This window comes from Bison bison, unplaced genomic scaffold, assembly GCF_000754665.1.
Source record: "Bison bison bison isolate TAMUID 2011002044 unplaced genomic scaffold, Bison_UMD1.0 scf7180017864473, whole genome shotgun sequence".
NCBI lineage: Eukaryota > Metazoa > Chordata > Mammalia > Artiodactyla > Bovidae > Bison > Bison bison.
Genome location: NW_011495034.1, coordinates 20,969,897 through 20,983,173, shown reverse-complemented (window position 1 = coordinate 20,983,173; position 13,277 = coordinate 20,969,897). Strand labels below are relative to the sequence as shown.

Genomic DNA, 13,277 nt, shown 5'->3' with positions numbered 1-13,277 from the left:
CCAACTTTCTTTGTCATCTCAAGTGTCTAAAGTCCTGGAAAAGAAAATTAGGCCGGCCTGGCCCACATCCTTGGTGGGGGAGAGCAGAACGCTTTGGGTGACAGTCCCTCTAAGATGACATGCAATAAAAGACTTCGCCCACAAGGAGATCTAGATGCTGTCACAGGAAAGGGGACTGGGTATGGACGGAGGGCATCGAAAACTGCAAGCGTTTGTCACACCTCTTCTCATGGTTGTCTTGAAGATATTAAGCATACAGTGTAAAATGTTATAGAGGAGTAAGCAAGTGGTATTTCAAGATCCGTGAGAATCAGATGTTGAGTGTGCTCTTCATGTCAGCGAAGGTGTGGGCATCAGTTACATAAGGAATTGCTGTTTACTCACTAAGTCGTGGCTGACTCTCTTGCGATCCCATGGATGGTAGCCTGCCAGTCTCCTCTCTGTCCATGGGATTTCTCAGGCAAGAATACGGGAGTGGGTTGCCATTTCCTACTCCAAAGTAAGGAATACACCGACTGATTAGAACAGAGAAAGTGGCAGAATTGCTTTGGTTATGACATCTCCAAAGAAGCCCCCCACCCCACCAGCCTTTCATGAAGAACAACATTTATAAATCCTAAAGATTTCTACCCCAATTGTTAATATGTGAAGGTAAATTTTCATTTGAAAGAGTTCTGTGATTAGAACTTGAAAGGTGTTTTGCTCACTCAGATTTCAAGTACCAGTAGAATACTTTCCATTGTTTTCTTAATTGTTTTTCTAGTGTCACAGACATTTGCATGTTTAAAATAAGACCCTACAGAGGTGAGTTGTAAAGTTGAAATGACAATGTCAAATTTGAGTTTCGATGTAACGTTAGTTATTAGAGTGACCCAGGTGTGATGCGCTTGCTTTTCAACTACTTAAAAAAGGAGCATCTAAATTTCGAGTGTTTTTGTACTCACCTGTGAGCCTAATTTTTTTTTTTAAAGACCATAGCCATAACCATGGAGTAGCAGATTCTTCCCCAAATCATGTGTCTACTGTGCTTACGAATCCCTGTATCTACTATTTGAAGTATGCGGTGGATTTTCAAACCTGGAAAGATATTCATAGAGATATACTCTTCTTTGATTCTTGTGCTCTTAGTGTTCCTTTCTTTGTAAGCTCTTGATTTGCAGCAAGCAAGGAAAATGGAGTGAACCAAAAAAAAAAAAGAAAAGAAAAAATTCCTGGCATGGCTGGAAATAGAAATTAATGATTCAAATAAGAAAGGCAGTGCAGTAAGCCTCAGCTGGTTGGCAGGAAACAGAGAGGGAAAGTCAGAGACTGCTCTTTTTTAAGAGGCCAGACACACAACACACAGTGAAGTGTACGTGAAAATAATTTCTAATAGTAGCTCGTGGTCGGCAGTTGCCAGGGAAAAAAATCATTGGTGCACCGAGAAAATTAGAGTGAGAATGCACAGCGTCTTGATGTGTTACTTAAGGCAATGGAGCTTTGGAGTTTACCTTATGTGCCATGTACATTGATTAAGTACAAAATATATGCTGGCCATTTTTGACCATCATTTACTGTATTGATTTGTTAGCAGGGGAACTGTAATAAAAAAGCCATTGATTTACTGTCCTTATTTGCTTATGGGCTTTTTTTCATTATTAATTTTTCACTTTCACTTTCTCTTTTTGGGGATTGTTTCTTCTAGACAAGCGCTGTGCTTCGCGAAGTTAGAAGAGAGGGGGTCCCCATGGAACAAAAGAATGAGATGTTGACATCCATCCTCGCCTCGATCACCACTCGCCAGAACCTGAGGAGAGAATGGCATGCCAGGTTTGTTCTGTTACGAAATGGGATTTGTTGTCCCTGGAAAATGAGGGCTTTCTTTGGGGAAGCCCTTCCTGACGGCTGGCCTCATCCCTCTCAGTGTGGAGGGGCCATGAAAAAAAAGAAGCAAGTGACAGATGCTTTCAGCCAAAGTTTTCTTTCCTGCACATGGTACCTGTGTTAATTGCAGTGATCCATGATGTCATCTGTATGCATATATGATTTATCCTCGAGTGTAGCGTTTAGCATAAATGTTTACATCTTGAGCATAACGTAATCTAAGTACCTGATGCTGAAGAACCCTTTTAATCAACCGTCTAAAAGTCAACACTGCTGTTTAGCTGGGGCAGGTGTCTAGGAAATTCACAGTGTTCTTACATCACGCGGGAGGCAGCTTGCTTGCACTCAGTCTATGCAGCAGCCCCGTTTTCAGAACTGACCAAAGAGAAATGACTTTGGCTTCAGCCTCATTTCTGTGCACATGGACTTAGCTGTGGTTAGACAGCTGTGGCTGGTAAAAAGTGTCTGTAGATCATCAGTTTTTACAGAATGGATTCTTGCATGCTAAGTACCATGTTATCCTGCTTTTCTTTGAAAAATGCTTTGCTGGTAGAAGCCTTGAACCAGTTCCTTCAAATGTTAAAATTATCCTTTAGATGTGTAATTCGTGTTGTTGAATTACCATCAGTCTCTGAGCAAGAGGAGAGGAATCAGAAAAATTATGCTGGATTCTGCGTCCGAGTCTTATTCGATGCTTAAAAATTCTGTGTGCCTGGGAGTGAAGAACATTTATTGATAGCCATAATATTCTCCAAATGAGTTCATGCAACAGAATTTATAATAATTAATGGCTTTACTAGTAACAATTATCATAAAAATAGATTTGCTTGAACAAGGCTGAAGATGAGCATTTTCCAAAAAAGGAGACAGTGAAGAGTAGAAACTATCCATTATGTTTTGGTATCAGAAAGCTGCTTTTTCACATATGCATATTGTTTCTGAATTTAGAAACAATAAACCATGAAATCATGGTTTGAAACCATGGTTTTGAAACCATGATTGAAACCATGATTTTAAAAATTCCCAGTCACTTTTCCCCCTTACCTCCTTTTTGTAGTGTGGTTAGGGAGCATGACAGTTTCAACTATAGTCATGAAATGATTTTCAACTGAAGTTTCAATAATTAATTAAAAAATGTTTCTTTCTATTACAATTTAAATATGTATATTCACTAAAGTATGCATATTTTATGAAATAGTGGAATATCCTTGAGGGGACATCTAAGAGATTGCTCTCTCTCTTTGACCTTTTATATCTTTTCCCCTGGTGATTTTTTTTTTTTTTTGGGTGTGCTGTGAGGGTTGTGGGATCCTAGTTCCCAGACCAGGGATGAAACCTGGGCCCTCAGCAGTGAAAGCCTGGAGTCTTAAGCACTTCACTGCCAGGGAATTCCCCTGGTGATTCTTATTAAATACAAAAGGAAAGAACTTCCCTGGTGGGCTAGTGGTTAAGACTTTGCATTCCAGTTGAAGGTGTATGGGTTCGACCCCTGGTCAGGAAGCTAAGATCCCACATGTCTTGTGGCTAAAGTCAAAGCATAAAATAGAAGCCATATTGTAACAGATACAGTAAAGACTTTAAAATGGCCCACATTAAAAAAAAAATCTAAAAAATATATATTAAAAGAAGAAAGAAAGAGAGCGGAAGATAGAAGGAAGGATGGGTGGGAGGGAAGGGGAGAGAGAGAGAAAGAAAGAAGGAAAGAAAAGAAAGGAAACAATTCCCCTGTGAACCCTCTCCCATCCCCGCAACCAGACAGCGCAGCTAGAGAAAATGTTTCTGTTGAGTGCATTCGGTTTGTTAACAATAATTTCCTAATACACCAAGTCATCAGACGGCGTGGCCAGAAGTGGCCTGTTTTTAAAAGGAGTCTGGTTGCTGCATTTCTGGCCCTTAACTGCTAACAATTTAATCAGGACTTGGAGCCAGGGCTGAAGTTGATGTAGTCTAGCATCTGAAACAAAACTTGTCGAGTTTCCTTTGTGGCAGGGGAGGAGACAAGAAAGAGCTTAGCTGCTGACACTCTGCAGACCTCCTTAAAACCAAACACCTGAAAGAAAATTTCAAGAGGGCAGTGTCTTGAGAGCTCAGAAGTGTCCGCAGAGTATTCAATAACCGTAATCCTCCCCCTGCCACCCCCCCTCCCCCACCCCTCTGCCAGCCCCATTTGAAGTTTCCCATCCCATTGATCTATCTAAAAGACTCGTCCATGCGGTCTGTATAAACAGACGGTTACCATCCACCTTTCTTTTCCTCATCAAAGCTTCCCCTGGCCGTCTGGAACCGGGCATCGCCTGGAGTGGCCATCAGGCGCGCAGTGGTGAAAGTTATAAAACACCCTCTCTGGCACCAACCCAGAGTGGCCTGGGTTTCAGAGGTGGGCCTGTTGTGTACTTCGGAATTACATGAGGAAGAATGTACTCTGACAGATAATAATTAGCACTTGCCAAAGGCCAAGCAATGGCTTACAGTATTTTACTTTTCACCCGAGCTATCTGGGGATCCGTGAGATTTAGATAATAGAAATTTTTTCTTTTTTCCTCCAAAAGTTAAATACAGATGACTCTAATTACCTGATACTGCACCTTAGAGAATGCATTAGAAAGAGTACGACTTGGAGAAATTTAGGTCACTGAGACTCCGCAGCTGGTGCTAGCTTTAGTGGAAGTCTTGTTGTAATAAAGGCTTCAGTAGGTTCGTTTATGTGAACGGTATTAGGGAGACTGTCTTCCCCGCAACTCGTAACTTGGTTTTCAAATATTTGTCTCTCTCTGCGAGGGCCAGGAGCCGAGCCATTGTTTGGGATGCCCTGAAGTCTCTTAAACTGAAAGCATATGTTCCCTGTAATTTGGCTTTTGGAGGAAAGTGTCAATTCTGCGTGACTCAGAGTAACTGAGTTTGTCACAGTGTCACACGACCCTGGGATTCTCGAGGCATATCTGAGTCCTGTGGGTTTCCTTCCCCAAGCCCGGTAATCCCATAAACAACCCTCTCCAAATAGGCTTATTAGGGCTGTCTATTCACTTCCCTGGAGTTGAAAGATCCCAAGTACATCGGGAGAAGCCGTGTGAATGCAGGGTAAGTGTTAACAGAAGTGGTACCGAATTTCTGAAGATTTGGCTTTGTTTATACAGTCCACTCCGCCTGATGGACAGCTTGTTATAGCTTTTAAAGAACTGGCCAAGCCCTCTGATCTGACCCCTTCTTGACCTCTGCAGCCCGAAGGTCAGTCTGCAGCTAATAAACTCGAAGGTTCTTAAGGTCTACTGTAGGAAAAGGCAGAAAAAGAGCAGCTGCAAGGGCTGGGTATCCCGGATCGGCTGCTCAGGGGTCACTCTCTGATAATGAAAATGATTACCAAATTATATGGAAGTTTAACCGCGGTAGTGAGTGAGAGGAGGGTGGAGCCCAGCGTATTAGGTTTGATAAATGAACTGTGAAGAGGCCCATCTGGCCCTCAACATCTTTTCTCCCCCTCTTTCCCTACCAAGGGGAAACATTTTAAAATAACAGCAGTACATATAGACTCAATGACCCATGCAAGGAGCTGGAATGGATTAAGATTTAATGGTGACAGTGGAAGAAATTATCATTTGAAAAGTGCACTAAAGAAAAGGTACAGTTCCATGTCCAGGCCCGAAGTGTTTTTCTAAATAAGAAAAAAAAGAAAAAATCAGTGCCTTTGTTTATTTTACTCAAATCCCTGACGTCTTGCCTAGATCACTGAAAAATCTGAGGGTGTGTTTGTTATGGAATAATTATTTGTAGTCAGCTTAAGGAAAGGAATGGGCTTCCTTTGCCTTGAACATGTCAGAATGTGAAGCAAATTATTTTTTTTCCTGCTTGCATGCTTAGTTGAGAGAATGTAACTAAGTCAAGCCTTAGCAAAAATGCTTTACAAAAAAATCGCAATCCGTTTCAGCAACTGGCCACTGAATGTTGTACATTCTTTTTTTTTTTTGATACTAAATATTATTGTGACTCTCGCACACTGTTTTACTCCCATACTTGGCAGTTTTCCTATAAAAATAAGAAAGTGCCTAATTTTAGTTGAGTAGATATGTATATTCCTTTCTTTATCCCTTTTTCAAAGAAACGTCATAGCAATGCTGATTAGAGCCAACAATGGGTCAGTCTCAAGCTATATGTTCCTTTACTTGTGAATTGATAAGAGTAATCTGTCTAAGGGGTTTCCCGTATGGCTTAGCAGGTAAAGACTCCACCTTCAATGTGGGAGACACAGGAGATGCAAGTTCCATCCCCTGGGTCGGGAAGGTCCCCTGGAGGAGGAAATGGCAACCCACTCCAGTATGCTTACCTGAAAAGTCTTGCAGACATAGGAGCCTGGTGGGCTACAGCCCATGGGGTCGCAAAGAGTCAGATGTGACTGAGCAACTAAGCAATCAATCTATCTAAAACTCTCTCCCAGCTTCCTCTGGGCACTGATTGTCCTGGTTTCTGACCAGCGACACTGGTGTTCGCAAACCTCTGTGCTGTTCTTCAGAGGAACATCCTACGCTTCTGCTTTCAGAAAGATGATTTTATTCAATGAGCATTTTAGAAAATACATTTTTCAAATTTATTCTTTGGCTGCTTTGGGTCTTAGTTACGACACAAGGGATCTTCCTTGCTTCAAGCCGGATTCTTTGTTGCAGTGCATGGACTCTGTAGTTGTGGCTTGGGCTCAGTACTTGGCTGTGTGCTGGCTTAGTTGCTCCGCAGCAAGTGGGATATTAATTCCCCCACCAGGGATCGAACCCACATCCCCTGAAAGGTGGATTCTTAACCCCTGGACCACCAGGAAAATCCTGGGCATTTTTGTGTATTTTGTATGCCTATTTGATATAAAATACTGTGTGAGGTGCTGTGCATCAGATAAATTCTTAATGTGTGCTCAGCAGCCAATTTAAGTTTATCTGGGGATGAGAACTGAGCAAATTCCTAGAAAGAGGCTATGGAAAGCAGTGGAAAAGAAAGTAGTAAAGCTGTCATGACCACAAGAGTGGCCCTTTGCTCTAACCCTCCCTGGAAAGTATTTAATTGTAGATGTCTCTGAAATCTAACATTGCCATGCTGTTGAAAACTCCTTAATTGAACACTGTTGCCTACCTCATATAAGCCACACCCAGACAATGCTTATGTTTAAAATAGAAATAAAAATCTACTAAACATTACTCAAAGTTACCATATTTTTCATCTTAGGTTTTGACTTGACTGTGTATACCCACAGGGATGTACAATGAGCAGAAGGCTCACTGGGTTGGGTGAAGGATAACTCAGGGAGATGAAGTACATTTCCAGAATGAAGTGTGCTTTTTAACTTTAAAGCATTCTCCTTTAAATTTTTGCTCAGCAAGGTGCAAATATAAAAAATAAGATGCAAGCCAGGCCATTTGGGGTTTTTTTAAATTGAGATATAATTCATGTAACATAAAATGAATCATTTGAAAATATACAGTTAAGTGATTTTTTTTTTTAGAATATACACAAGATTGTACAACCATCACCATTATTCAATTTCGGAGCATTTCCATTACCCCCAAATGAAACCCTGAAACTGTGAACAACCACTCTCAAGTTTCCCAACCACTTTCTGTCTCATCTACTTTCTGTCTCTATAGATTTGCTGATTCTGAACATTTCATACGAACGGAATCATGCAATATGTAACCTTTTGTATTTGACTTCTTTCATTCAGCATAATGATTTCAAGGTTCATCCCCATTGTATCAGTTCTTCGTTCCTTTTTATTGCCAAAAAATCTTGCATTGTATGCATAGACCATGTTGTGTTGATCTATTCATTGGTTGATGGACATCTGGGTTGTTTCCAACTTTTTGGCTCTTACAAATAGTGCTGCTGTGTACATTCATGTACAAGTTTTTGAGTGGCACGTTTTCAGCTCCTCCGAGTAGAAACCCAAGCCTGGAATGGGTGGGTCACATAACAACTCCGTGTTTAACTTCTTGAGGAGCTGCCAAGCTCTTTTCCTCAACTGCTCCACCATTTTACATTCCCACCAGTAGTACATAAAGGTTTCAATTTTTCTACAATCTTGCCAACTCTCGTTCTTGTCCTTTTTTTGGATTATATTATAGATATCCTGGTGTTATCGCCTTGTGGTTTTGATTTGCATTTCGCTGATGGCTAATGATTTGAGCATCTTTTCATGTGTTTATTTAAGACCTTTTTTTTTTTTTTTAATTAGGAGATTTTAAAACACGACAGACTTAAGGACTTACCTTTCAGTGGTAAAGAGGTCATGAGCCTGTTAAGGTGTATGGCCTGCAGGATGGATAGAGCTCCAAACGAAGCTGGCATGAGTGTGCCCAGTCCTTTATTTATTTGCGTGTGGCCCGTGTGTGTATTTATTTCTTTCTGATTCTCCCCTACATCACCCTTCTACCATTCTGCTAGATTTCTTCCATTATAGAATCTCTGAACATTGCACACTGAATGGGAATGTAGCCCAATCCAACAGAAAGTCTGTTCACCTAAGCTCCACCCACTTCTAGGCTCAAACAGGGCTTACTATATTTTCCTAGTAGACAATTTAAGTTGGGTCCAAGGAGCTTTAAAATGGTATTGAGTAAAGTTTTTTTTTTTTTTTTTCTTTTTATAGCCAATATTTTTTGGTGATAGAAAAGAATGAAGAACTGATACATGCTACAGTGGGGATGAACCTTGAAATCATGATTTTTTTGTTTATGGCAGTTTCTTAGAAAAACTTTTAGAACTACTTCTTTCCAGTTAAAAGTAACTTTGTAGACCTAGTTGTCTTTTTTTTTTTTTTTTTTTTGTGCACCATTTTTAAAGCTTTTATAGAATTTGTTACAATATCGCTCTGTATTATGCTTTGGTTTTTTGGCCAAGAGGCATGTAAGATCTTAGGTCCCCTGCCAGGGATCGAACTCACACCCCCTGCACTGGAAAGCGAAGTCTTAGCCACTGGACACTAGGGAAGTCCCCTTAGATGTCTGTGTGTACGTGTCTTTCCCACATTGGGCTTTGGCTTCTCAAAAAACTACCAAGTTACCATCTTTTTCTGGACAAGTGAAGTACCCAGACATCTTATTATTGACCATCCTGTTACCTTCCACAGCCCAATCATCACCACTCACCTCCAGGATGGATCCACTTTGGACAGGTTCCAAAATCGAGTTGTTATAACCCAGATCTTGTAACGAACAGCATTTACTTTCCTAAGCTAATCAGCTTCAGAACTCTGATATGGATGCAACGGGTAAAACATTTTGTGTGGATCGACTTTGGTTGTCAGGCTTGTACAGTTTTCCCCATGGTTATCTGATCTCTCCTTTTGTTTGCTGGCAGGCCCGAATTCTACTCAAGCCTGACAGGTTGCCCCTGTCCAGTTTTGCAATTATAAGCTGTTATTTTCTGAGTGCTTACTATATACAGGTAATTGTGCTCTATGCTGTGGGAAATGGAGCAGACGCATTAAAAAGAAAGATGCATTAAAAAGAGGGAACAAAGGAAGTTCCTCCTTCATAATTTTGAGGAGGACTGAGCATTTGAGATATTGGCCTATTGCTTTGAGTTTATAGTCGTCTAATCCTACCAAGGATGGAAACCTTGAAATTGGATATAAGGAGAGATCTCTAATAGGTGCTGAGTCTCTGGTACTGAACTCCCAACCCAACACCTCTGACCCTCGCATCCAGCATGAGGGAAGAAGGGCGCTCTGGGCACAGACTGACTTGGGCTCTCGAGGAAGAGCCCAGGAGCCAACAGCATGGAACTGAGCCGGGACCAGTACAGAAAGACATGATCTCCTCCCTGAGCCAGCCGTTCCTGAGTCCCTGTCCTTCCTGGAAGTGAAATTGAATGGATGAAGGAAGGGAGAACAGGGGGAGGGGAAGGTCCTCCCCAGGGTCATTTCTCTGAGTAAAGGGTCAGTTTCATGCCAGGAGGGCAGAGCTGAAGCTGAGTATGGCTTCGAGTCCATATTTCAAAGGGCAGCTGATCTTTGCTGGTTACCTGCTGATGTCCTGATGGGCTTTGATGGTATCAGCACAGTGATGAGCTCAGGCTTGGCAACTAGGCATTGGGACAAAATTTGTCTTTAATACTAGGAAGTCATGGTCGCAAAAAGTGGACTCAGTAGCCTTGAGGTTGGGCTATGGGGTGATGCTATTGTTTAGTCACGAAGTCGTGTCTGACTTTTTGCAACCCTGTGAACTGCAGCCCGCCAGTCTCCTCTGTCCATGAGATTTCCCAGGCAAAAATACTGGAGTGGGTTGCCATTTCCTTCTCCAGGGGATCTTCCAGACCTGGGGATCAAGCCTGCATCTTCTGCATTAGCAAGCGGGTTCTTTACCGCCTGAGCTACCAGGGAAGCCCATGGGATGATGAGGCTGTTGTCCTGTGAGACAACACGTGATGAATCATCTGACCATGTCAGTTGACTGGTCAGGTTTGTTGGGAACCAGAAGTTGTGGCATCTCCAGTTCAGGGGCTGCCCCCTGCAATGAGCTAACTGTGTGTGTAGCCTTGAGGGTAGGGGAGCAGGGAGGCACTGGCCCACTAGTTGTCATCCGTGTCATTCTTTTTAATGTGTCTGCCCCATCTCCTTTAATAATTGCAGTCTCTACTTTCTGCTGCCCTTAGCAGAAGAATGCCCTTTGTGTCTCTGAACCAGATTACTCCATAAAATCGGATAACTCCATAAAACCTCCTCATAAATGTGTAGGAAATGAAACATTGTATAAATTTAGAGCATAGGGATTAAATGAGTCTAGAGATAAAGTTACCTTTCTTCCAAGATACAGCAACTTATCTTAAGGAGGCAAGTGTTGTTAATGTTATTACCATTGTTACTGTCATGATTTGAACAGTTTTATGGGGGACAAAAGCCAATTGACTTCTGCACATCTTATTTGTAAAATCAACACATAGGCTTCAGTATGAGTCCTGCGCCTGGCAGTTTTCTGAGTGGTAGCTGGCTGTTTCTTAGAGGCAGTGCTTCTTCAGTTTTTTGAGAAAACATGGGTTCATTCATTGATTTATTCATTAAATACTTACCAAGCACCAGCTGTTTATCAAGCACTGTTCCAGGTGTTAGAAACAGCATTAAACAAAACTGATGAGCATTTTTCTCTTATGGAGCTTCAATTCAAGTGGAAGGACCAATAAAAAGTGTTTTCCTGAGTAGAACTCTGAACATTACTTTAAAAAAATAATGTGCGGCAACTTTCCCGGCTGTCCAGTGGTTAAGACTTCACCTTCCAATTCAGGGAGTACAGGTTTGACCCCTGGTTGGGGAGCTAAAACCCCACATACCTTGTGGCCAACCCCCCCCCAAAAAAAAAATTTTAACATAGAAGCAATTATGTAAACAAATAACATAACTTTGTTAAATTTATGGAATTTAACAAATTCCATAACGACTTTAAAAATGGTCCACTCCAAAAGAACTCTTTAAAAAAATGTGCACAGTTGCCATGTCCTACCTATTCAGCACACAGCAGAAGCAGAATATAGTCATTCAGTTGAAACAGAGATAAAATTTCCTCTTCTCATGTTCATCCTAAGATGATCACTTGTTATCGCATTTGCAGCTCTAGTCCTAGCGGGTCAGATTTGTGACACGGTCAGGGCATGTCAGTGTTCTGAGGCTCACCATCCTTGGAGTCCACAGCATTAATTTTTTCTTAGATAGTTTGCACCCTAGTTCGCAATGACTTTAACACAAAAGAGTTGTCACTTTAAATGTCTTCACTTTAAAGAAGGCTTAAATTCATGTCACGTTGTATTCACAAATACTCTTAAGGGTAAACAGTAGAAGCTATACGTATCTCCTCGGTGTTAGGGAGGGGAGGTTACACGTGGCAGTGTGACGGTGCGGTCCGGCATTTAATAGATGGTATTGATGAGTACTGTGAGTGAGCAGTCAGTCCTGCACTCACTGACTTAGCAAATATCTGTCACGCGCCTACCTGGTACCAGACGCTACTGTACTCCCTGAGGTATAGGAATGAATAACACTTGACCAGGGGAAATAATAATCTTGTCTAATAATGCAATGCAAGGGGTTAAATCTGGATTCTGGAGAAGTCCTTGTCCCAGAGACGAAAGTGGCAGGCTCACCAGAAATGTTCTTGTGTGATTCCTTCTGTGCCCGGCCTTTGTGAGGAGCACTGCTCTGCTGAGTGATTGTACAGCCTACACGTGGGTAAGAACCTCCTGTCTTCAAGTGTGTGTGAGAGAGGGGAGAAACCTCGGTGCGGTTATGGGCCAGAGGATAAAATCTGGGTTACCTTGTCTCCAGAGAGTTTTCAGTGTTAGTGGGGGAAAAATGATTTCTTCCAGAGTAAAGTGTATGACTGTGGTATAGAGGTTGGGTGCATAGATGCTGAGTAGATGGCCTGGTTTGAATGTCAGATCTACTTCTGAAACTCCAAGCAAGTTGTGAGAAACTCGACAAGTTGCTTAACCCCTTTGGACCTCAGTTTTCTCATTTGTAACTTGTCTGAGCGGATAATAAGAGAACCTGTTCCTTAGACGTGTTTAAGGGATTCCATGGAAAAAAACCTACAGCAAATACCTGTCACATACTCTGTGCTCAGTAAAAATTATCCCTCCTCTTCAAGGACTTCCCTGGCAGTCCAGTGGTTAAGACGTTTTCCTTCCACTGCAGGGGGCACAGGTTTGATCCCTGGTCAAGGAACTAAGATCTCCCATGCCGCCTGGTATGGCCAAAAATTAGGATAAAAATTCTGCTCCTCTTCAGATCAAAACAAAAAAGTGAAGAGCAGTGCAAGCCAGACTCACTCGAACTGGCCTCTCCTTTGCGAGAGTGCCCCCATGTAAAACCCAAGCCTCATGGTATGGCTGGGTGTTGCTGAATTGGTGAAGGAGGGAACATTAGATAGAACTCAACCTGTGTCAGGCCCTGTCCTGAGTAAGGACTGTCACATCAAGTTGACAGAGGCTTGGATACCAATTTGAATCCTGTCTCCAGCTGGCTTGTAGACTCTGGGCACGTCAGAGACATCAGATCTTAGCAGCTCTGTCTACAAAAGAAGTGGCTTGATTCAGTGACCTCAAAGGCATCTTCCCTCTCTGGCAAGGTGTGACCCTCTGAGTTGGAGCCCAGGGGGCCACTAAAGATGGGGTGGTTGTCACTCCGGAAGGCTTTTACATTTCTGCCTCCACTGTCCTTGAAACCTGAAGTTGTCCTAATTTTAGCCATACTAGCAGTGAACATGTAGTGAGAACTCTCTAAGTGCCAGACAAAGTTTTAAATGCTTTAGGAGGTGAGAAAAGGGAGACAGAAAGATGCAAAGTCATTGCCCAGGGCCGCAGAGCTAACAGTGCAGGCGTGTCTGCTCAGTTGCTTCTGTTGTGTCCGACTCTGTGTGACACTATGGACTGTCAGCCGCCAGGCTTCTCTG

General features: G+C 42.2%; 1 protein-coding gene across 1 annotated transcript in view; it reads left to right on the top strand.

Moving 5' to 3' along the window:
- Positions 1-13,277, top strand: part of FTO (fat mass and obesity associated) — a 425,927-nt gene that overhangs the window by 235,157 nt on the left and 177,493 nt on the right. The window contains exon 8 of the mRNA XM_010861935.1: positions 1,685-1,809. Coding sequence (XP_010860237.1) covers positions 1,685-1,809 — 125 coding nt within the window. The remainder of the gene's footprint in view (positions 1-1,684; positions 1,810-13,277) is intronic.